Source organism: Antennarius striatus, chromosome 1 (genome assembly GCF_040054535.1).
Source record: "Antennarius striatus isolate MH-2024 chromosome 1, ASM4005453v1, whole genome shotgun sequence".
NCBI lineage: Eukaryota > Metazoa > Chordata > Actinopteri > Lophiiformes > Antennariidae > Antennarius > Antennarius striatus.
The window spans coordinates 25,098,393-25,123,910 of record NC_090776.1 but is presented as its reverse complement, the minus strand read 5'-3'; the positions used below and the strand labels follow the sequence as shown (position 1 = coordinate 25,123,910).

The window sequence follows — 25,518 nt, the reverse complement described above, 5'->3', positions numbered from 1 at the left end:
TATTTTGAATTAATAAATACAAATTATATAAACAGAGTCTTGTAAACATGAAAATTTAAAAAAAAAAACCCAACAACTTATAGCAGCAGTGTGTAAACCTTGGTGGCTAACATTTTATACTCTTCTCCTTCTATTCCTGTTTTAGGTCTTTTTTTTTCCAGCTGACTTAAAAATGATATACATGAAGCAAAGATTCAAGTGGCATGCTGGTCTGACATCCAAACAGTTTGTGTGGACCTACAACAGCGCGGATAATCGACCTGCCACTGACTCTTAAGCTTTTCACTGTCTCACATTGGCCCAGTCATGAGGGCTTTGCTACAGCGCCACAACTTACTGTATCCCTCAAATACCCAGTCGATGCCAAACCTAAGAAAATGTCTAGTGTAAATAAGGCAGAGGCCGCACTTCTCCAGTTTTCCCCTCATAGCGGTGAAGAGGGTTCCACCAGTGGGGAGAGCATGCTAATCCTGTGGTCGGCCCACAGTAAAGGCAGTGGGGAGAGAGTGAGGAGAGGGGGTGCATCTTTGCAGACGTCTCCAAATAACAGAACTGCAGCTGAAGGTTGATGTGACACCTCTTGTTGTCACAGTTACTGGTGATTTTATGTTCTGATTTATATGGTCTTCAGATGAGCTGTTAATACTGTTGAGCGTATTTGTGCTCCATCACATGCAACATTTTATTCATTTCCTGTGACAGAGTGGTATTGACGCAAAGCAAAGCGACGGTTACAAGCAGGGAATCAACTTAATCCAGTATCTTGAAAATCCGAAATTCATGAGCTACTTTCAGTATTTTCACAGCCAAACGCTTTTTTTTTTTTTTTTTGCTTTTTTTTGTGCAGGAAGAATAAACACAAGTTTTTAAGCCTCCAAAATCATCAACGTTCCAGTCACAACCTGAACACTGACCACATTTGGTTGGCAAGTGTATAATGCCACCCACACAGTGTTCTGAGTCGGTCAGAGGGAGGTGTAATGAATTTTCTGATTCTCCCAACAGAAACCTGGACAGGTGAAGCCTCTGTGTCCAACCTGAACCAACACTGACAGGAGCTCTGATGCTGAGGAGGTGTCGCGGCCAATTCCCACTGTGGCCGTCAAGATCACTGCAAACAGCAATCTGAGAAAACAGACATCAAGGGATGGTTTCACTTTTTCAAGATTACAACAAATATCCATGTGTATAAGGATGTAAAATGTCTTAAATATGTATTTTCCTCTTTCTACCCTGGCACCTCATACCTCCATGTTACACATTCACTCAACAGCATCACTGTAACAGATTTTATGACGGGCTCATATAATTTAGCTGGCAGGCGAGACAACTCATGAACATCAGCTGGGCCTGTTTTTAAAAGTGGGTCAAGTCATTAAATTTGAGGGACCGTCACAGAAATGTGAAAATTGGCATTAATGACAGCAGAAAGTTAGCATGTGCTGACATGTAAATGTATCATTATCTTGGCATAGCTCTCTATGTAATAATATATTTCATTAAAACATTTAAAAGCTGCATATTTAGTACATTTTCAATGAAATAATTTTTTTCAACTAAAATAAATGGGAAATCTGTTGTGTTGCGTGTGTTGTGTATACAGTATGTGGTCCAGGTGGGCTCCTCCTGTTCATGGCAGTAAGTAGAATTCCTGCACATTCACAATGTAAATGGAACCTCTAATCCTGGAGAGGTCGGCCCACTCGTTACCACGTAAACTGAAGGTATGAATACATGTTCTTACAGTTACAAAACATCAAGAACATTAATCTTGATGAACTTTAGTCATCACTGAAATACGTCCGTCTACAGTTTAGTCATAGCCCTAATAATATTCATGTTAAGTCTGAGAGAGTTCGGCTTTGGAGCTTGAGGGGGGACAACTGTGTGAGGATTGTAATGTGATCGTTCTCAGTGTAGCTCTGCTGCTTGTGTTGGTGTATTCTCAGGTCACCAGACAGACGTTGCAGGGCGTTGCTGTGACCCTCTCATGTACAGATGTTGTTGGATCTTTGCCAGCCAGTATGGGCTGACTGCTGTGTGGGTTTATGAAAATAACAGCGGAATAAGAGGCCGTGTTCTTCATGAAACATAAGTCGTCTCTGGAGTCATCAGAGCCCTTCCCCCCCCCAAACCCCGATTTTTAAAATTCATATGTCCCCCGGAATTTCTCGCTGAGAACAGGATATTGTCTCGGCTTTAAGTATCCACTATCCATCCAAGAACTCAGCCTAGAAAATACCAGGAATTAGACTGGGTATATGGGTTACAGCAAGGAGAATTCAAGTATATTAAAATTTAAAACTCCTTATATAATAGTTTATTTATATGGTGTTCAGACAGGGAGGCATTCATATCAGTTTAGACAACATAGGCTTTACACGAGGGCAGAGGACAGAGTTGCCCAGGACTGAGCTGAAATGAAATCAAAAAGCCAGACAGTCTTGCAGGGGCCAGCACAGCAAGAGAATGGCTCAGGTTTTACCAGTGGAAAACACTTCAATGGAATTTCATATGGTTATATCTTTACATGGTCATTCCTCTTCCACGCCACGCCACGCTTTATACCTGCGCCATCAGCATGGCAAGGACCTCAAAAACACTGTCATGACTAAAAAAAGAATATTATACAACACCAATGGGGGAAAAAAATAAAACTCACAGCTTCTGACAGAGTCTGTAAGCGATTCTCGATCCATAGATACGTCTCTCTGAGTCTCCTGCATCTGAATGATAAAAGCACAACTGTAATCACACAAAACATGTAAACAAAGGAACTTGGTCATTCTACACACGCATACATGTTTACACTTAACAGGTTTCAATCGATTAGCAGGATGAAAGTGTTTGTAAATGTGTGTTCTCATACAATCTGAAGTGTGTGTGGGACAGAATTCTTGCTTACCTTGATGTTTTTTTTAATATATTCAGCTCTGCTCATGAGGCTTTTAATCTGGTGGGGGACACAACTTCAGTCAAGTGTAAACAGTTTTGATTGCGTATGAATTTCGACAGTAAAAGCAGTCTATTGTGTTCTGCTGATGTCTTAGCCATTATTGGTTTGGTGTGGTTGGTTAACAGCTTAACCATTTTGCTACAACAATAATTATTTGAATGGACTGTCATTTACATAACTTGTATTAATGGATCATGGGAACCCTTCTGACTGGTAATCCCTCTCCCTCCAGTGCTTTTATTCTGAGTCAAATCTTACCATCAAGAGCAATCACTAAGTCAGTGTATATGATTATGTTTTTATTCTTATTTATTGTACAGTAACATATTATGTGCTTTTAATGGCTGTCTACTAATTTGGAGAGTTCAGTATTTGTGGTGGATGGATCAAGTCAAATGAAATGACTTGACGTTCACTTGATTTTTATTTTTCTGTATGATTGAGAATGACTTAACTCAAAACGACCTGTACTTGTAAGTTATTTACTACGTGTTGCCTTTATGTCCTGTAATTGTTTCTGGTCAGTCTAAGGGAGTAGCACTTTTGTATTTAGAGTAGTAATGTAATTTAATTGACCTCAAATGGCAATTATAAACTGAAATTTAAAAATTTCCTTATTCTTCAACAAAAATATTGTACATATGCAACAGGAACATCTATCAATTACCACCAAAAATGACCACTACATGCCAAGCAAGCCAGTTTTCTAACGTTTTGCATGAAAGTAACGGTTAACTATTGAGTACCACGAATGCCAAGATAATGAAAGAGATGAAAACATGATGTGAAAGGTCTATCTAAAACATGAAATGACGTTTATAATGAATTATACAGAAACAATAATGTTAAAAATGTCATTCAAATATGATGAATACTATAAGAAAAGCACCATAAAGTCAGGCATTGCAGCATTAGCATTTAGCATGTAGCTCAAAACACAGCGTTGCAATGTCAACAATCTCATATAACATGACAATGAATGAATGAATGAATGAATGAACAGACAGACAGATGGATATCATCCATCCATCTTTTGCTGTGATAATGAATGAATGTTACTGTTGTACATCGTACCTCCTGGTAATCTCAAGTAAATTCTCTTGGGTGCATCATCAGTTATTTCCTAGGTTTGTAATCACTGAAAATCTAAATTCAAAGCTGTGGTTAAACAGTGATACAAAATATGGAGCAATATCTTTTAAATGCTAAATTGTGCATTACGTTAGACATGAATGCATTTGGAGGGCGGCCACGGCACCGTGTGTTGGCTCTTCTGGGTTTCTCACACTCACATTCTATTGAACACACTACCCCCCTGCTCTAATGCTGTGCTAGATTATTACAGGCACATCTGAATTTACTTAAAACAAGCACCCACAAAACTTCAAATAGGGAGGTCTAGGAGGCCCACTAAAAAGCTCTTCCCCCTTCTGGGATTCGTGGAAAAAAATACTGTTGTCTGTTGTTTGCTCACTTGATGACTAACAACGCACAAATAGGCTGTCAAAGATTAATATGTGACATGCAGAGGTCCTTTCCATACGCTTGTGAAAGTACAACATATGTTTACTATTCAAGGACAACACAAACCAAGAGTTTTACTACACTACCAATTCTCAGGTTCATTCAAGTATATCTGGGTTGATGTCCAAAACGGTGTTTGTTTTCTGTTGTCACATTGGATAGAATTTGTTGGCTTTCATTAAATTTAATTATTATTGCTGCAACTAATTAAACTGTTTGTTAAGAAAACCACAAAAGCCATTTTGCTGTGTTAACTAAAACGTTTTAATGAAAAAAAAGTTCCCACACTGTTCCCAGTTTTTTGTCACTCCATTCCAGAAGTGTATCAAAAATGCTGCTTGCTTCAACTTCATAAAACTATACAGTATTTGCAAAACTTCATGGAATTGACAAAATAAGAAAATAAATACAATATATTGTCTTTGTGCTCATGAACAACTGTTCAATAACACAGATAAAAAAAACCCCATCACAATCTATTTTTCTCATAGTTACACAGCGTGCCAACTGTTTAGAATCAGGGTTTGCTAATTTCAAATTCAACTAAAAGCTGTTCTTTCAGAACAGTGACTGTAAAAAAGAAACCCAGATATACTTGAATGAAGCTATTTTATTGCCACCAAAAACAACAGTAATGGCAGCATTTATACAGAATAGAAACACAGCTGTTTTGGGCTGTAGAACCATCAATTGGTTGACATTTAAACTTTGAAGAAGTTGTTAACCACAGAGTAATCACTTCAGACTTTTCTTTTTTTGCAATGAAAAAGTTATTATAGTTTGTTTTTTGTTTTTTTACAGATTAAGAGTGGATGTGACATGTTTATATGTTCCAATAATATTGATGATGGATTATGTTATTTGGCCTTCACCACAAAAACACATGCGAGTGCTGGAAAAACACTCATGTGGGTCATATGATGGAACATCGCCTGTTGTTGGTGGTAGCTGAGGGCTAGGCTGGAGGTACAAGATAGCTGTTAGCACTGTGACATCCAAAAGTCCCTCCCCCCATGCTCACCTCGCTGTGAAGCAGCTCTCTCCTGCGGCCCTGGGGCTCAGCTGGTGCAGCAAGAGAGGAAAAAATAATGAGAAGAAGGAAAAAGAGAGCCCACTACTTAATTACCTTGTTTGTTCAAGAAGAGGTCAACTACTAGATTGGATTTCATTAGCTTGTTGACTGGGGGCTCAAGGGTGGAAATGGTTCTAATGTAGGCCAGTGTTTATGCAGTTAATCATCCTGGAGGGGGAGGGATGAGCGAGGGGAGGGGAAGGAAAACTCTGGTGGCGAGGCATGTTGGGAAACTGCAACAAAGAGCCCTTAGGCAAACAAAGAACCAATGTTTTCTCCCCACAATCCCCTCAATGATGTCTGCTGTGCCACAGAAAGACGCCCCCCGACATGGAAGAAGAGGCGGGTTGTGATGGCATGGGTTTCGCAGAGGTAGTATATCATGTATCGCTGACGCAGTGACAAGACAAGACTGTTTAACTCATCTATTACAAAAAACACTTACTGTAAAGGTAACTGTCGTCCGTTCATTACCAGTTTCTAAAGCTACATTAACTTTAACATCTACATTTAACTGTCCGACTCGAGCTAAATGGATGAACCGTTAATACCAGCAGCTGTGAGGACAAACTTCTTCCCGGGAGATATACTAGATATAATAATTTCTCCAGTATAATATTACATAGTAAAGTGCGCCGTCTATATGGGAAGCACATTGCTGGGCTCTCCCTGCTCAAAGTCACATCTGGATCACCCTATACCACCTCTTCCTTTAGGCTGATCTTCCAGATGAGATCATGAGCAGGCGTAATGAACACCAGACCCAACAGAGTCACTCGAGTCTGTTCTGTACTTCTTAGTCTGTCGTTTATTCTCTGTCCCCATCTCACTATCACACTAGTCTATTACTGTCTTTCCTCTGTGTCGGCTTGACTTTAACTCTTTCCAAAATGGCTTGTCAATATCAAATCACATCTCTACTTCTCTCTCAGAGAATCTGAAACCTTTACACTGGTTCCACTCAAGTCTATTTAAGACTGTCAACACCTTTCTCTCCAAGTCATTTTTTTTTTTTGCCTTCCTCTTCCAGACTTTTTCTTGAGCACCATTGTCTTTGTTCAATCACATTGTGAAGCACCTGCTCTTTAGACCATTTTATGCATCCTTTCATAATGATATTTTTCTCCAATTTTTCTTTTATTCTATTTCTCTGACAGCAAATGTGTACAAACAGGCAGATGAGGTGAGGCGAGGTGATGTGATGTACAAATAAAAAAAAACCCAGCAGATGTGAGATGTTGAAATTTTAGAATGTCATTCACATCACCTCAAGTGTCCTTAAAAAAAGATGCACGAACATTGGCCTGTACTGGGTTGGCTCAGTAGCAGCTAAGGAATTAGGCAGTTAAGGAATATAAAGCTTTTTTTTTCTTTTCTCTACCTGCTAAAGCCAACAATAATTCTCCAAGGCATTGTTGATACATATCCAGAGCTTCCTGGTCATCTGATCCACTCTCCTCCTGTTATGGAAGGCAAAACATTTCTTCATACATGTTTACAGAGACACCCAATTGGTAATAGCACAGAAATTCATGTAGCTGTTGAAGCACACCAAGCACACTGTAAGATTGTGTAAGCTTGTGTCTAATCTGGAGCCATCACAGATGACTGCTCAAAGTCGATGAAGTCTAGCCAGATGACCCTTTTACCACACTAGACCGGGTAAGCATGTTTGTTTGTCTTTGCCCCCTGATGTAACCATGACGGGGCAAAGACATGAAGATTCACAGATGGACAAAGCTATTGCTAGCTTGTTATTAATTAGTGAATCTTTGATAGGTTGGTGTCATGAAATTAGTGGTTGAAAATGTTTGGTTCAAGTTTCACTTTTATGAGCATCCTCATGCACTGACATCACTGACTATAACCCCCCCCAACCTTAGCAATGGCAGTGGAGGCCATGTCCAGAGCTGCCAGCAGTCGGGGTTGCTCTCGAGCCATTTCTGGAAAAGAAGAAATGCTTTATAGTATTATTCTGAGTCAACTGTCTATTGACATCTACTGTATATGTTCTTCTAGGGAATATGGAATAATCGGTATGCAAATTCTTAAGACTACAGTACAAGGATTTACAAAGATTTTGTCATGTTTATTTGAGGTGTTATTGTGTATAAATGTCCTATAAATGTACACAATGCGTTACAGAGAAAAATGTATTTTCCTGGAAGAAGAAGAGGAAGAAGAGATAATGAATATATTGGTAGAAGGATGCTGAGTTTTGAACTGCCAGGCAGGAGGCCTAGAGGAAGACCAAAGAGGAGGTTTATGGATGTAGTGAAAGAGGACATGAAGGTAGTTGGTGTGAGAGAAGAGGATGCAGAAGACAGGGTTAGATGGAGGCAACTGATTCGCTGTGGTGACCCCTGAAGGGAAAAGCCGAAAGGAGAAGAAGAACAAGAAGATAAAGAAGAAAAAGAAGAAGAAGAACAACAATAAGGAGAAGAAACATAATTTATCCATCCCCTTGGGAATAAATTTTAGTAGTCAAAGGCACAGCGGCAGGCAGCTACTCTATGGTGCACCCAATAACTAACATGGCACATTTTTTATGTACTTAGAAGTAGAAAATCGAACACACATATCTATTAACTTTCATTTTATTTTAGTATGACCAAGTGCAAAAGCAAACATTGGAACTATTTAAGTTGCCTTAACTTACAACTAATAACCAGACAAGTCTAATGCCAACAGGAAGTAGTTTGTGCATCTGCACAGAGAAATGATCATTACCTCGGAGGACACCCCTGGAGGTTTGGGCCACCTGGAAGCTCACTCTGTTGTCTGAGGCCACCAGGGCTTTCAGCTCCTCGGCTCTGGACGCATAGCGGCTGACCTATAGGAACACTGACTCGACTAAGTCATGCCAAGCATACCATATCCTCTTCATCCACAGCATATGGTTTTCATGATGGAGAATACCATCTAAAAGGCACTGGAGTGTTGAAATGACGGACCAACTAAATATATATATAAAATGCTAATGTGAAAGTATTCTACAGCCTACCTTCTGCCTCAGGGCTTCTTTACGTTGTTGGTCCGTCTCATCTGAAGAGGGTTGACAAAACAGATATTTTATTTTACATTTGGCCTGTTTAGTCTTATTGTTGTCAAAGAAAGGAGGTGCATTTTTGAAGGACAGTATATTAGTCTGCTTTTTGCTCTTACAGTGAAGAGCAGGAACAAAATGCTCAAGGGCATTGCAGTAAAGAGACAGGGCTCTGGACCTCTCCCCCTCCTGGTCCTTCTGAATGGCCTGCGTGACTAGGTCCTTCTGGAAAGAGGAAAGATGAACTGGCATCACTGAGTGAAAACTGGGACTAGGAATGAGCTAAAAATCTACAAATACAGTACATGTGTAATGTTCAGTCAATCACGCAAGCATTAGTGATGGAAATCCAGAGTAGACACACATGTGCCAGCACATATTTCCCCTTTCTCTACATCTTACTGCTTTCACTAGGCTCTCTGCAGATGGCATGTGCTCCAAATCCACAAAAGGGTGGGCGAAGAACTCTGCAAAGGTGATCCGGGCATCTGGATTTCTCTCTAACAGCCGCAACAGAAGGTCTCTGCAGTCCTTGGATACCCTGGTCCCAGGAGGGAGCTGATGCACAAAACATGACCTTATTATGTTACACTCAATCCACAGGCCTATCCAAGAGAAAAGGACATCAGATTGTTGCCAGGAAGCTTCAGTCTCACACCATTACATTTTATCAAAAGATAACCTTAAAACTCTCCATGTGATTCCTGTGCATTATACCATATGCTAATGCGACCTATTGAGCTCAAGCCCAATGTGTGACACAAGAATTCAACTATTTGTAGAGACCTCTATCATTAAAAGTGCCGTTATCTTTAATTGCTGCTGTGTTACTTTAAGTGACATTTAGTTTATGTGAATTAGAAGGGGATCAGGACAGACAGAGAACAATGACTTCAGCTCACAAGCAATCACTTATGATTTCTTTTCAACTTCTTTTCGAAGTCTTTAAATATCCAACTATCATTTCAATCCATGATAATTATGGAGTTTTAAACATAATGAGTATTAAACTGACTCAAATGATGGGACATTGCAGACTCAGTGTTGACAGATCGTTATTAAATATTCTTTTGTAGCCAAATGAATGCTAGATAAAGACAGTATGGTGCCATCAAGTGGTTACTGTGAAAATTGACATGTACCCTAAAATCCATCAAGTTCACATTGGTGTTATGGGGGTTGCAGCAGGATAGGACATAGTAATTTAATGTAATCTAATGCATTTAATTATTGATGTTTTTATTCAGTTTGACCATTAAAACTTGATAAAAAGGAAAGGAAACAGACGCTTTAAAAAGACTTATTCCCAAGTGATATGCTGAATGTCCGCATGAATGGATTGCTGAGTCCATATCGAAACAAAAAACGTTTCATCTCTACATGCCTTGGTAATAATATTACTGTTACTCGTATGACAAATTGATAAGGTACAGCCATGCATGCATTAATAAGTCATCTAAAAATAAACACTGCTACTTTACAGGTTTTCATTTCTTGGAACATAATACTGAATATGACACTGGGACAAAAGCCAACATGTGCCTCCATCAAAAGACAAATATGTGTCCCTAACATAGAGCAGATGGTTGAGGAGAGAATTATTCACATTTTTTTCTAAATACATTGCTATCTGTTTGACTACAACAATAGTCAGTTCAAAATTAATCAATGAGGACTAAATATGTTGCTCACTGCTTACCTCAATAGGCTGATTACTCCGGATCTTCTCCTCTAATTCAGCGTATGACCTTGATGCAAATGGAGCTCGTCCAAACAGTGCCTCTGCATTCACACAAAGAATGTTAAGCAGAGGGGTATGAAAGATTCAGACGCTTACGCTGCATTTGGGAATGGTATTTCTACCTTGAATATTTCTTATATTTAATTCATCACTGACATGAATCTTTGTCTGAACCGAGAAAGTCTAAGTCAATATTCTATAAATGATGTGCCACTCTATTTGGCTTGCGTGACTGGGTGTGTCAACACCTCCTCCCATTCTTGACATTGTCACTCCACATATTGACAGCACTTTAATGTACTATTGTTGTACAAGTAGTCTACTGCACTTGAAAGAGACATAAACAGACTGCTTATAAATAATTAATGACATGCATTTATTTGTCAACGGCTCAGTGCCATGAACGCAACAAAAAGTAATTCAAGAGGTGGTCATGTGACACAGCACAAAACAACATTTTGTGCAATGGAATACTTTTGGTCACCAAATATTAAATGGCATTACTTTTATTTGAGAAAATTTTACATTCATAATATAAACAATAAACAGAGAGTGCTCACCATACAGAATGACTCCTACTGACCAGAGATCTACCCTGGCGTCGTACTGCCGTCTGCAAACCATCTCGGGGGCCATGTAAAGAGGAGAACCTCTCAGGACACTCTGTTCATCCCATGGCGACATGTACTGAGCAAAACCGAAATCTACGACCAAAAAAAAATGGACATTTTTTTCCTGTAAAACACTGCCTGCTGGAATGTTTATGAAGCAAATTACAATAGAGTGTTTTCTTAAAGCCAAGAAAATAAATATACCACAAAAGTCATGACTGGAATTGTAAAGTCATTTGTCTTGCTCTGCAATAGCATCATAACAACTAAGTGCTTTCAGAAGCACTTCGTTGTTATGATGCTATTATGTGACTGGCTATGACACTATGTGTTTGCTACGCTGTTCCTTTGACAGTGTGAATGGGCGTGAGCTCACCTGCCAGTTTGAGGACAGAGCCATTGAGTAGAATGTTCTGAGGTTTTAGATCCAGGTGTGAGATATTTCGCTCATGAAGAAACTGGAGAGCACAGGCTGCTCGTGTAGACACAAACAAATAAAGACACAAATATTGTGACGCTAAAATGAGCTCACATGATGGCGACTTTAAGTTTCCACTGAACACAAACGAAACCAGGATATCTATGACTAGGGAGACCTCAACCTATTTTCTTCACAATGTACAAAAATGCGTATATAATGTATACATATGGATATGTATGTGTATATACATATATATCCCACCTATCTGTTGCAGGAAGCGTCGCACAACCCTCTCAGGTAAAACCCTTCGACTGCGAATGCAACGGGACAGATCTCCACCAGAACAAAACTCCAGGATAAGATAAATATTCTCAGAATCCCACTGATTTGAAGAAAAAAAAAATCAAACACTAAGGGCAATTTCAAAAACAAAAACCATTTCAATCTAATGCAAACGGGCCAGGACCTGCACCACTAAATAGATGACACTGAAACATAGCATTGACATTAATGTCCCTATATAATATACTATATAGACACAGTTTTATTGGGTCCAATGATCGGATATAATTTTATTCACAATTCATTCCTTTTACAAGCTTCATAGAATCTCAATGCTACAAGGGATCTTACCTGGAAATCTTTAAGATGGACTATATGAGGGTGACGCATAGTCTTGAGGATTTCAATCTCTGTGAGCAGGTTTTCTGTTGACGCCTTGTTTAGACTCTTCTTCCCAACCACCTTCACTGCCACCACTTCTCGGTTGTCTCCCTGCAATTTCACTTTCAGTTTAATGAAAAAACCAGACAAGCCTTATATTCAAGGCAATTAAAATATACCACTCACTTGACCTCATTTTCTCTGTTCTTAATTTAGTTCTACGTCTATTTGTTGAGCAGATTTTTTTGATAATTCCCAATGTACAATCCTAGGATATCCTTGACTGATTTTGTGAGTCACTCATGACTCAGAAAACAGAATTTCTAGATAAATTATCTCATTTATCTAAACCAACTCCACATCTCCTCCAAAACAAGTGACTAAAGTTGTAAAAAACAAAACCCAAAACAAAACCCAGTGAAACACTTTCTTCAAGTCTCCTGTATATCATCCTAGTGAGAGTAGCGTTTTCAATGTGAACAGTCAGAACCAAAAACAGTCAAGTGAAAGGAATCTCGTGTTTTATGTGTTTTATCTGATTCCTTCACACACTCACTTTTCTGTAGGCTTTATAGACCGTGGCATAAGTACCGCTACCCAACCGCTCAGTGAGGATGAAGTCTGCAAGTTTTGGTGGAGAGAAGCTGGAGGTTGAGGCCATGCTGGCGGCAGCAGCATCAAATTACCCTTGGAGGTTTGCACTGCAAGGTGAGATCAATATGCTATTAATAACAAATGAAATAAAATATATTGAGAGGAAAGTACAAAAAAGCAGATCACACTTGAATTTTTTTCCTCAACTTCATATTTTGAATTGTTCACTTGTTTCTACATTATTATTTTTTGGTACTATCTGAGAGCTGAGGGGAAAAAAGCAAGAACAAGGGCAAATGTACAAGAACACCCAAATAGACTGATTGTTCATGACACGTGTTGAAATGTAAGGATTAAGACGATATAAAAACTATATTTAAAAAAAAAAGTAGAGGTGGCACATTACCTGAAATTTTGTTATACATAGGGGGACACTATCTCGTCTTCAATAAAGGGATGCTTTATAAAACAAGTAAATGGATGTTCAAGTTAAAAGAACGTCAAGTTTGCACCATTCCACTTCAAAAACAGTAAATGAAACAGGAACATTATCGAGTATTTGTCCGTTAATGATCTACTGTGTTTACGGTATGATGTGCTGTACTGAACTCGTAATTGCACCTCGTACTCTGTTCACAGTCAAACTCTACTGTTTATTATTGCTTTCCAGTGCCAGCTAGTCCCAAAACACGCCGAATATCAGACAAGATCCTTCACAGTTCATTCAATGTCGTTCCTATGATGAATAGGAACCACAGACAGCGAGCTCGTTCAGGCGAATATGATGCGCATCAGTTCGGGAGCTAGCTACAGGTCGCAAGTTCGCAAATGTAATTTCTGTTACGCTGGCAGTGAATAGCTTTCGTAAATCTCAATAGTTGAGAAAACATAAAACTTTAACAAAGCCGACACTTACCAGAAGAGTAACACAACACATGGATGAAAAATCACTGTTTACATGGCACCGTCCACTGCACCTCAGCTGACATAAAAATGTTTGTGAAAATAAGTTACTGCCCCCTAGCGGTGGGTCCTCCGTTAACTACAACTTCCGGGTGTAAATGCCAAAATAAAAAGATACGATGCCTTTATTTAGCATCTGAAAGATATATTGTAGTTGTGTTTGGTTTTCCCATTCTAGATAATACAAATAATGGATTAGATTTATACACTGTACGCTAAAATACGCTTTACATTGAATCCATTATTCATTCATTCCTCATTCGTACTTGGTGATGGTAAGCCACAGCTGCCCTGGGTAGATGAGTGACTGCCACTCCGCGCCTATGGCTCGTCCGACCACCACAGGAACAATCACACACATTCACACACCAGTGAGTCCCAAATTGGAGGAAAGGAGGTTTAAGTGTCATGCCTAAAGACACAACGACATGTGACTAGGGGAGGGGGAACCTGCTCTACCACTGAGCCACTGCCGCTCCAAATAATATAATACTGTACTATGTCAAAAATGGTCGAGTTACCCAATCCACAGCGAATGGAAGGTTTTAGCAAAAAAAAAAAAAAAAAGAGTTTTTTTGCAGGATAATATTTTCCCCATGCAATTATGCAATTTTATTTTACTGGTTAATTAAATCCCATTAAGCTTGCTCGCTACTGCACGTTTTATTTTGAAAAATACCCACCGGAAGTTGGCGGTGGCCGTGGTCCTTTAAAGATGGCAGAGTGCCTGGCTGCACGTTTGTCTGTCCAGGAAGAACAAATTCGCCTCCTCACCAAAGAAATCGCCACCATTCGCGATGGAATACTTCGAGGCGTAGAAGCTGCCAGTGTTACGGAAGTCTCTCCAGAATTGGACTTTCTACGGACCGAAAACGAGAAGCTCCGGTACCGGCTCCTGCACCTCCAGCGGGTTCTCCAGGCGGAGACCAAACTAGAGGAGGAACAGGGGAGGAGAAACGAATCGAAGTGCGCTGTAGTTTTGGAGAAACCGACCAACAAAGGGCCTCAGACAGACAAATTGCAAGATAATAAGGTAACGATGAAGACCAGGACAGTATATTTACACAGTTTTAAACGTACTGATGGGCTGCGGGGGGAGTGGTCGTGCAGCCCAATGGAGGGCCTTCAGTCTGAAACCACAAGACGAGCTGGCCCACCGCATGGCCAGAAATAACTTGCACCTTAAATACTGACAGTGTATACCAAGTTTAGGAATCAACTAATAGCCTGACTCAGAGCAAAAGTAATGACTTGCTCATTGGAAAATTTTAAAGCTACACAAACACCTTGTGATGTTTGATAGGTGGGGTCCACAGATACTAAAGCAGGCGACAAGAACATCAAGAAGGACAAGAAGCAGGAAAAGGCACAAGGGAGTGGAGCTGTAAAACAGGTGATTACTATAGAAGTATGGGTTCCTGAAGTTATTCAGATGTTTTGTTTTTCCCCCCCCCACACTGGTTCTCGCATTTCACTGTTAGGAATCTGTTTTGCTTAAATATTTTTCACTATAGCTGAAGCCCTGGCCTGGATATATATCGGAGCGCCTGAGTTTATATGAGGTGCTGAAGCGGGAGAGTGATGCCCTGCTGGCAAAGAAAGCTGAAAACGGCAAAGCCATCACTGTGGAGCTGCCTGATGGACAAAGGGTGAAGGGAAAGGCATGGCACACGACACCATACCAGTTGGCTTGTGATAAAAGGTTAGAACATCTGGCCATATCACTAATGTTGAACCTGCAATTTAATCATCAATAATGCCAATACATGATACATAAATGTCATTATTTACCTACATATATAAAGTATCATTGTTCTTTATATTTCTTTTGGTAATGGTATAACTAATAAATATGGATGCAGTATTTATAAAACAACTATCTTGCACTTGATCTCTCAGCCAGGGCCTGGCCGACAACGCTGTCATTTCTCGAGTGAATGGGGAGCTCTGGGACCTGGACAGACCCCTCGAGCAGGATTGCTCCCTTGAACTCTTGCGCTTTGACAATGAGGATGCTCAGGCTGTGAGTACCTACATCTGTGAACTATAACTGCCTTCCCTTTTCATGGTCATAAGGTAGGATTAGCCTCTACAAGCTAATATTAGGTTCTGGACAGGTTATCCAACACATAAAGACATAAACAACTAGGGAACAACAAGCTAACTTGGCACATAAAGGACTTATAGGTCTGAATTCCGCATTTCAACCCAAAACATTCTTGAACTGAGAAGACAGTGGTCACTGTTACCACTGTGGCACATGAAGTTCATTCACCCTTTCATTCATTCAGACGAGAAGATCAGTAATCATTTCATCTTCAGCCGCTTATCTGAGCCCGGGTCACAAGTTTATGCTGGAGCCTATCCCAGCTGACTATGGGCAGAGGCCAGATACACCCTGGAGAAGTTGCCACTTTATTGCAGAGCCCAAATGAAAGGAAGAACTGGAACTTCAAAAATACAAATAACACAAACACAGGTTACTGGATCAATCTGCTTTTGGCTTTTGGTTGTCCAATTTAAAATTGGTTGCTATATACTATGATAAAAATGTGTGATGGAGTATTTTTCTTTCTTTCAGAATGTATGATCTTTTTTTCTTAAAAAGGATCAGGTTAGATTATCCACCAAAAACATATTTGCTTTTTTTTTGCTTTTTTTTTAACTAAGATTTATTTTTAGAAGAAGTGATATGTGGATTTTTATGTCATATTCTAGGTGTACTGGCACTCCAGTGCTCATATCTTGGGAGAGGCAATGGAACACTTTTACGGAGGCTGTTTGTGTTACGGTCCCCCCATTGAGAATGGTTTCTACTACGACATGTTCCTGGATGGACAGAAGTGAGCAACTATTATCACTCTGTGTCATCTGTGCTCTGGTCACATTTTGTTACATGTACATCTTCTAGCATACAGTGTCATGCAATATTTAAGTTATATTCTACAAAAAGGTTTATGCATTGTAGGGTTCTTACATCAGTCTCATCCCTTAAAATGTCCAAATATATTATTGTGTCAAACATGATTAGGTAAACATAGAAACATCAGATTACTTATGTGCATGGCTGAACATGAGTTTTGCAGTTTCAATAAGTTTATTTCCTGTTGGCAGTGGGGTGTCCAGCAATGAGTTTGGGGATCTGGAAGCTCTGTGTAAGGCTGTGATAAAGGAAAAGCAACCATTTGAGAGGCTTGAGATCAGCAAGGAGACTCTGCTGAAAATGTTCAAGGTGAGAGTGAATTCTTCTAAACATTCTTCTAAACATTTATTGTAGCTTGTTTAAATCTAGATGAGAGGCTATTTTCCTGTTTAGCAAATACAAACACAATGTGGTTTTACCAATAAGAAAAATGTTATGAACTGACATAACCTGGTTTGTAGAAGTTTGTCACATATTATTATTGGTATGAACAGAAATGATCAATAAAAGAGACAAACTAATCTAAACTGCTTGTATCCTTCAGTATAACAAATTCAAGTGCCGCATTCTGAATGAGAAGGTCACCACCCCTACCACCACAGTCTATAGGTAAGGTGCTCCTGAGAAGGGCATGTTTAAGAGGATGTATGAGTTCCTTTTATAAAGCTAACCTCTGTACAATTAATGAATCCCTGTTAGATGTGGGCCCTTAATCGACTTGTGCAGAGGTCCTCATGTCAGACATACGGGCAAGATCAAAGCAATGAAAATCTACAAAGTAAGTGGACAAAAAGTACAAGCTTCCTGTACTTTGTGAAAAAAATACTACTTCATGCTTTTCCCAGGTAATTAGCTTGTTGTCTCAATTTTTTTATTTTTTATTACACATTTTTTAAATAGCTACTTTTGTGCTAACATGTCAAAAAAGGTTGCATCAGGTGTTTCTTCTCACTTTTTCATCAGAACTCTTCAACCTACTGGGAGGGACGCTGCGACATGGAGACGCTACAGAGAATCTATGGGATTTCTTTTCCTGACCCTAAGATGCTGAAGGAGTGGGAACGTTTTCAGGAGGAGGCTAAGAACAGAGACCATCGCAAGATTGGCAAAGTGAGTCACTGCAGCATCTCATTCCAAGCCCACCAAGCTGAGTGAGGCCCAGAACTAGAGACTGTAAAATGTGATGGTTAAGGCCTCTTCTTGGAGGTTTTTGTTAAAGATCTTCCTTGCGAGAGTTTAGGTTTGTGTTTTTCTTGATGCAATGAATGCCAGAGAAGAATTTCTGCAAGCACACATGAACTGCAAGACACGAACAACAACAGCCAAGTCATCTAGTGTAACCCAGAAGCGTCAGAAATCCGGTGGAAAACCAGTGAGGCAAATCAAGATAGACATGAAAGCCTTATAGCTGTAAGTAGATGGGGCGGCACGGTGGCGCAGTGGTTAGCGCTGCCGCCTCACAACACGGCGGACCCGGGTTCGAGTCCCGCTCTGTGCGGAGTTTGCATGCTCTCCCCGTGTCTGCGTGGGTTCTCTCTGGGTTCTCCGGCTTCCTCCCACCTCCAAAAGCATGCACTTTTGGAGGTGGGATAGGTTGATTGGCCGGTCCCAAATTGACCATAGGAGTGAGTGTGTGTGTGAATGATTGTTTGTTTCTGTGTGGCCCCGCGGTACACTGGCGTCGTGCCCGGAGTGTCCCCCGCCTCACGCCCTGAGACTGCCAGGATAGGCACTGGCTACCCCGCGACCTGCGCTGGCGGATTAAGCGGGTTGGAAAATGAATGAATGAATGAATGAATGTAAGTAGATGGTTGCTGCGTTGTACCAGCTGAGGGCACTGTGTTTCTTCATATTGCCTCTTGTTGGACAACTGTGAATCATCTGAGAACCCCAGCTGGTTTCCCAGCATGGGAGATACAGACAGCAGCACCTCAATCAGCACCAACAACAGTTTCATATGAAATGCAAGAGTCAAGATATTGCTGTTGATCCCAACTGGAGGAAGGTGACAAAAGTGCCATGTTGTTTTAAAGATGGTCCTCTGTGGTATGACTCAAAGCTGACTCTAATTGCACAGCGGAGAATACTGTAGGCATTTTAAAAAGCCTAGACATGCTCTCATTTAGTCAACTAAGAATGTTAGTTGAAAACAAATATACCCCACCAGGTGCACCAGCAGGGATCCAGCTGGTGTTGACTGGATTTAAATTATGGATACGCAAGGGATTTTTTTTTTTTTGCTCTCAAGTGATGATTTCTTTCCTAAGCAATTGGAAAAGATGATTTAGTAATCTAAAGGAGAGTTATTTAAAAATTCTGTTTTTACCCCGACCAGCAGGTGTTAGCCTGACTAATCCTCCTCCTCTCCACAAAGTTTGTTGGCACGTGATTCAGTACTTTTACAGTATTGTAATTGGTGAAATAAGTGTTATTAAGAATTCCTGTATATGCTCCGGTCCAGATCTGCACCACAGAATCTTTTCTTTCCTATGCCCCATTCTTTCATCATATTTAATAGAAACCCCAAATAGTTTTTATGTAGTTCTGGCAAACTAACAGAGATTACATTCTCTGTGCTTCATATGAAGCCTAGTGGTGCCATGTCCAATACCAGTGACATCATAATCAGAAGAAGATTTTTACAAACATACTAACCGACAGTGTAGAACATTCACCATTTAATAAGCAACAGTGAGTGTGTTATTTTTAAAGTCTCAAAGTAGAATTATTTACGCATATTAACTCTAATACACATATAAGCACATTCCATTAAAAAACTTGTTACCTACACATTTTTTATATGCTATGTTTACTTATAAATAAAGTCCATCCGCAGCTCTTTCTAAACATTTTGGTATTGTAGTTTATCAACAGTACTGTTAAAATCAGTACAGTTTACCATTCAATAACCTGCTGACATGTGGATAACAACATTTTTTAATTTTAAAGTTGAAAATGATTGAATTATGTTTCTTAATTGGTTGTACGATTGTCTTGTTTTCCAGATATGTGTGAAAGCCAAAGTAGTCCTTTTTTTTTTCTTTCTTTCCGATGAGTTTTTTCAGCAGTCTTTCTTGAACTGTTCTGTGTGCTGAATGGACATCTCCCTGCTCTGTATAAAGTAGTTTCTTGGTTTTTTTACTTGCACATAATCAGGATATGTCAGGTCATTAAATATCTTGTCTTTATTTCACAGGATCAGGAGCTGTTCTTCTTCCATGATCTGAGCCCCGGCAGTTGTTTCTTCATGCCACGTGGAGCACATATATATAAAACACTCACCGAGTTCATCAGGGTATGAGTGGTGGCTACATGCTCCAGTGTATAATTAATAGCTTTAGACTTAAATCTAAAAGTAGTATGTTTCATATATTTCACATTGCTAATCTAAGCTACTAATTTTGATTCTGACATCCAAACTGTCCTCTTTAGTATGCATGTGAATTTCATTGTTTTTAAATTGTTTGAAATGGATGTTTATGCAAAGCTCTCTATTGAAATTTTATAGTAATAGGCTTTGTTTGCTAATTTCTCATGTGAATTAAGCTGCTTAAGTCATTAGCAACAACTAAACAAAAAATAATAATTACTTTTTGAGTATTCTTTCACACTTTTCTTTTGAAATGACAGAAAGCCAGTTTTATATGGCCATAAAATCAGCGAATACAATCAGCTTTTATCTGTGTGAACTTCTATTTTAAGAAAAGGACGCTCTAGAGATTCTGAAACACTTTTAATAGCTTGCAGCCCAACCCTGTGACACACAGCCTATCCTTAGTATTAGCCTCTGTTGACTGCCAGCTCATTAGCATGTACATTATCTAACTTTTAATTCACTAGTGAAGTGAGGTTTGTTCAGCTTAGGGTAGGAATGCTTGAAAACATGACTGCTAGGTACTTTGATACAAGGACTGGACTTTTATTAAATAAAACTACAGGTGCTTTGGGAGATACAAAATCTCTGTTTTATAGTACAGTATAATTGATTTGGATGTTTTCAGTTGATTGAACTTAACCTTTCAGAATGACTAAAACTGATTTCCAGCATTCAGTGACGCTTCAGGGACTTGCCACGTACTTGTGTCGAGATATGTTCACATTTTGAAGAGTTTCACTCACCAACACACCAGACAAGCGAAGATAACCCTGCATGCCTTGCGATTAGATGGTGGAAGATTGTGATTGTGACACTGACAGTAACTTATACATATGCAGACAATGACTGCGTATGCATTCTCTTTTTAAGATCCTTCCTGTTTCATGTTAAGTTTCATAAATGAATGATTTAGATCTTTTCTGTAGCACCAATATTTGCTGCATAATCAACTAAACTGAACATTCAGTTCTTATCTTAAGGTAAACAAGTGAATAAATTAAAATAGCACTCAATAGAACATGTGCCTCCAACAAAGACCCAATTGTCTTTTTTGATTAAATTCAACCCAAATATTAAAGGACGGTAAATCCTCGATTCACCCCTTTATCCAAAAAAATTGCCAAGCTTCTTTGATTCTTTTTGGTACATGTTCCACTCTTCCAAGTGTCATGAAAATCAATCTGTTATGAATAAGTAATATTTAAAAATGGAAAAAGCCTTGTCTTGCAGTGTTAAGAGAGAATAATTATGAATCTGTCTAATTATCTTGGTCCCTATCAAAATAAAATTGCAGCAGATCACCCTTCCACCCAGTGTAATTATAATCAGTTAAATAGTTGATGGCTCCAAAGATGGGCCAAAACACCCTATCATGCTATTATGCCAAATTTCATTACAATCCACTCAATAATTTTTTTCTAATAGATGGAAATACAAAAAAAACAACCTTGTTGCTTAATGTAAAAAAGAGTGAAAAAGACCTTCCTGGATTTGTCATTATGTGGCTTTTCTCTGAATTTTAATGATCTCCACTTCCCCAACCCTGTCTTGAAGTTTTTTGAAAGTCCATTTAGTACTTTTGCGTAATCCTGCTGAGAGACAAAAACACTATGTCCTTGGCAAAGCAAATTAAACCATGGGATCCAGTACAACACATCAACATCTGTGTCAGAGACCACAGCACATTTTTTGTACCTCTGCACGCCAGCTGACACTTTCAACCTGTTTATCTGGTTTATTTTTGCTTTTCTAGGATGAGTACTGGAGAAGAGGCTTTCAGGAAGTAGCCTCCCCCAACATCTATAACAGCAAATTGTGGGAGACATCTGGCCACTGGCAACACTACAGTGAAAACATGTTCTCCTTTCCTGTGGAAGAAGATATCTTTGCACTCAAGCCCATGAACTGCCCTGGGCACTGGTAAATTTGGGGTGCTTTTCCCCAATGCAGTATATCAAACAGCACATGCAACATTTAATGCTTGACAAAGTCATCTGATTTTGTGCACTCGTTGTCCTACAGTCTAATGTTCAGTCACAGGCCCCGCTCATGGAGGGAGCTTCCTCTGAGGCTGGCAGATTTCGGGGTCCTTCACAGAAATGAGTTGTCAGGAACACTAACCGGGCTAACCAGAGTTCGGCGTTTCCAGCAGGATGATGCTCACATTTTCTGCACTATGGATCAGGTCCACATCAATTATTTTTTCATAAATGCAATCTGCAGGCCTTTGAACATATGAAAATATAGTAACTACTTGTGACTCATTTCCCAACGTGAATCATCTGTTTTTGCCATGTTGTGGGTTTTGTTTTTCTACAGATCGAGTCAGAGATGAAGGGTTGTCTTGACTTTCTCCGCTGCGTTTATGACGTGTTCGGATTCTCCTTCCAGCTTCACCTCTCCACTCGTCCAGAGAAGTACCTGGGTGACATCGCTGTCTGGAACCAAGCTGAGAAGGTAAAATGCAGCATACGTCACAGTTATGATGTGTAATAGAAAAAGACTATACCTGCTGATTTCTGGTAAATACTCAGATGACCCGACTGTAGTCTTAGTATGAGACACGGCTTCGGTGGCATACTATATGAAATGCTGGAACTTTACCACAGTGTAGTTTAAAGAAATGAGACACAGTAATTACTTTCCAATGACCAAAATTCAAACCTATGCATTGTCACTAACAGCAACTGGAGAACAGTCTAAATGAGTTTGGGGAGCCATGGAAACTCAACCCAGGAGACGGTGCTTTTTATGGACCCAAGGTCAGATGATGCTTTTGATTTTTTTCTGTCCACTGTCTGATCAATTCAAGGTCTGGAAAGTGCTGCAATTCTTTGTGTGCCGTTCCAGATTGACATTAAGATCAAAGATGCAATTGGGCGTTATCACCAGTGTGCAACCATTCAGCTGGACTTCCAGCTGCCTGTCCGCTTCAACCTGACCTTTGTGGGGTGAGTCACCGAATGGGACACTACCGAGTCTGTTTTGTCTCAGTGTGCTTTATTGGTCCATGGATTATGATAATCTCCTCCTGAGAAAATTGTGTCTTGTCTGTCTACCGAGTTCCACAGAGGTGCGATTCTGAGGTGAAAAGCTGTTGGCAGTTTTGAACTTATTGAGTAGTTCAAAACTGCTGATTTATCACCTCAACCACAAATTTGTTGTAAACCCATTATGAGAATATGAATTTCAGCCTATTAAGAAATGGCTTGTGTACAATAAATACTATTTGTACAATTGCAATTAACATTACATGACTCGCATGACAATTTCACAGGATTTTTTTATTTTGTGATATTCAATGTTCTTTAGGAAGGATGGGGATGACAAAGCCCGACCAGTCATCATTCATCGTGCCATCTTGGGCTCAGTGGAGAGGATGGTTGCCATTCTCACCGAGAACTATGCAGGGAAATGGTGAGATGCTTTCTAGTGACTAAATTGCTTGAGAATTTAATTCTGAAAACTCCTTTGTTACATGTAATAAAAATGCTGCTGTAACTCAAAATGCTGCTATGACTCAATGCTATAATCTCTAAGCAAATACAATTGTTTTTTAAATACGTCTTTCGGTACATTTTTCGCTTTTGGGGGCGGCAGTGGCTCAGCAGTAGAGCAGATGTCTTGCAGACAGATCGCCCCAGCCATCGGTGGATTGAATCCTGCTCCCGCCAGGACATCACCAGAGTGTGAGCTGATGGTGGGAGGTGTCAGCTCACCTCCCAGCCACTGTCGAGGCGCCCTTGAGCAAAGCGCTGCCCCCCCCCCAACCAGCTGCTCAATTGGGGCGCGTTTCAGAAGCCGCTGCCCGTCACTCTGCTTCACTCACTCTGTGTATGCATTGACTGTTAACTAACACAAAAACATTTCCCTGTGGGGATTTATAAAGTATACTTCTTCTTCTTCTTCTAATCTGAATGGTTTGTCACCTTTTCAGAATGCCAAACTGATAGCTGTCTTTTTTATTACCTTTAAATAATGATTTTACCCTGTAGTTCCTCTTCATCAGGCGGAAATGTAGGTGACATTTGTTGCATTATACTGCTGTCTGTCCCCATTAGGCCTCTGTGGCTCTCTCCTCGTCAGGTGATGCTTGTGCCTGTCAACCCTTCATGTGATGATTACGTCAAAAGGGTGAGTCTTTTCCTTCCCTGTTTGGCAGCAATTAAGTGTCTTTGGTATTGCAATGTGTTTACTGAACCATGTTCCCATTTCACAGGTTTGCAAGCAGTTTTCTGAAGCGGGTTTCATGGCAGATGCTGACCTAGACTCAAGTTGTCTTCTAAACAAGAAAATCCGCAATGCTCAGTTGGCCCAATATAATTTTATTCTTGGTAAGAACATTTTACAATTCATGTATCAAAAATGTTCTGTTTGAATCAAAATCTAAAAGTGTAGATGTTTTAACCCTTTAACAAAAGTTGTCCTTCTTTGCTGCCAAACAATTTCCAAGACACAACATAGGTTTCCATAACATGGCATCTTGTCTTTTACTGAAAATGTTCAAAATCCAGCCACTGTTGTAGATGACCGACATGACCTAGACATCTAAAACTCATTAGAATGCTTTTAGAAGCTGGAATGTGATGTATATGTAATTATCAGATGGCATGCTAAAACATGGAAAATCTGCTGTTCAATTCAAAATACGTATGTGTATGTAAGTATCATGTCGAACAGTGAATCGAATGTGTAGCAAATGGACCTCCAAACTGGCTAACCACCGACGGTTGTTAAATTCAGTGGCACAAAGCAGGAAACGTGTTAGGGTAGCTGTGTGTGCGTGCGTGTCTGGTGTGACTTGGCCCATATCAGCTGTTGTGTTTTGTCATGTCTTGGCAGTGGTTGGAGAGAGGGAGAAGATGACGAACAATGTCAATGTGCGCACAAGGGACAACAAAGTCCATGGAGAGCTGTCGGTGGTGGAGGTGCTGGCTCGCCTGACCCTGCTCAGACAATCCCGCTGCCGAAATGCCGAGGAGGAGTTCTGATGAAGACAAAGAACAATCCAAATACATCCTTAAATAGGAATAACTTAACTTATGTCAGATGAGCAGTGAAGCAACAAATTTTGGCATATACAGTACAAAGAAGGTACAATGAAGGTGCTAAATGAAGAACAGAAATCTGACAGAAGTGATGAGCTGATCTATATGAAGATGCAATGAATAGGGCTGATAAACAAGTCTTGAACTGTATGTTTGAAGAGTAGAAAAGGTTTAAGTGGATGTTATGTGGATGTGAATTATGTCAAAATAATTTGTTTGGACTAAACAATACACCATTGTCAATAAAAGTGATGCAATGTTGACACTGATATTTTGCAGAGGTCTGTCTCTGTCGAGAAACCAAGAAATATCATTCCTGCTGAATATAAATCCATTTTATTTAACGTTAGAGGAGAATAGAAGAAAACTTGGATGCATGAATATGATAATTTTGCGGAAACGTGGGAACGGGGTGGGCGTGGCAACGGCGAGAAACCGGAAGGTTTGGTGTTGTATTCATTGTCATCGTTTTTTTGAATACTTACAAATAACGCCGGTGGTGCGGAAATGAATTGCACTTCCACAACGTCCGATGGTGTGGCTACCACATTGAGTACGGATTTGGTGAACGGGGTGCTAT

General features: G+C 39.8%; 2 protein-coding genes across 3 annotated transcripts; one reads left to right on the top strand and one right to left on the bottom strand.

The window, feature by feature from the left end:
• Positions 1–3: 3 nt before the first annotated feature.
• On the bottom strand, positions 4–14,370 carry ulk3 (unc-51 like kinase 3). 2 transcript variants are annotated; one of them, XM_068310701.1, is made up of 17 exons: positions 14,275–14,370; positions 12,591–12,735; positions 12,005–12,145; positions 11,633–11,753; positions 11,327–11,422; positions 10,900–11,043; positions 10,298–10,380; positions 9,001–9,156; positions 8,718–8,823; positions 8,557–8,597; positions 8,283–8,385; positions 7,431–7,495; positions 6,934–7,012; positions 5,502–5,542; positions 2,906–2,953; positions 2,663–2,726; positions 4–1,125 (listed from the first exon to the last, which is right to left on the bottom strand). In XM_068310701.1, the coding sequence occupies exons 2-17, from the start codon at positions 12,693–12,695 to the stop codon at positions 1,109–1,111; spliced, it is 1,410 nt and encodes a 469-aa protein (XP_068166802.1). In that variant the 5' UTR covers positions 12,696–12,735; positions 14,275–14,370; the 3' UTR covers positions 4–1,108. The 2 variants fall into 2 exon arrangements, with proteins under 2 accessions (XP_068166802.1, XP_068166794.1); XM_068310693.1 differs by lacking the exon at positions 14,275–14,370 and adding an exon at positions 13,545–13,616.
• Positions 14,286–25,201, top strand: tars3 (threonyl-tRNA synthetase 3). The gene is made up of 19 exons (XM_068310680.1): positions 14,286–14,624; positions 14,895–14,984; positions 15,106–15,293; positions 15,491–15,614; positions 16,310–16,434; positions 16,706–16,823; positions 17,059–17,123; positions 17,214–17,292; positions 17,478–17,624; positions 19,711–19,809; positions 21,644–21,810; positions 21,913–22,075; positions 22,210–22,347; positions 22,575–22,652; positions 22,741–22,841; positions 23,203–23,307; positions 23,952–24,024; positions 24,110–24,224; positions 24,733–25,201. The coding sequence occupies exons 1-19, from the start codon at positions 14,307–14,309 to the stop codon at positions 24,879–24,881; spliced, it is 2,442 nt and encodes an 813-aa protein (XP_068166781.1). The 5' UTR covers positions 14,286–14,306; the 3' UTR covers positions 24,882–25,201.
• The last annotated feature ends 317 nt before the right edge of the window (positions 25,202–25,518 follow it).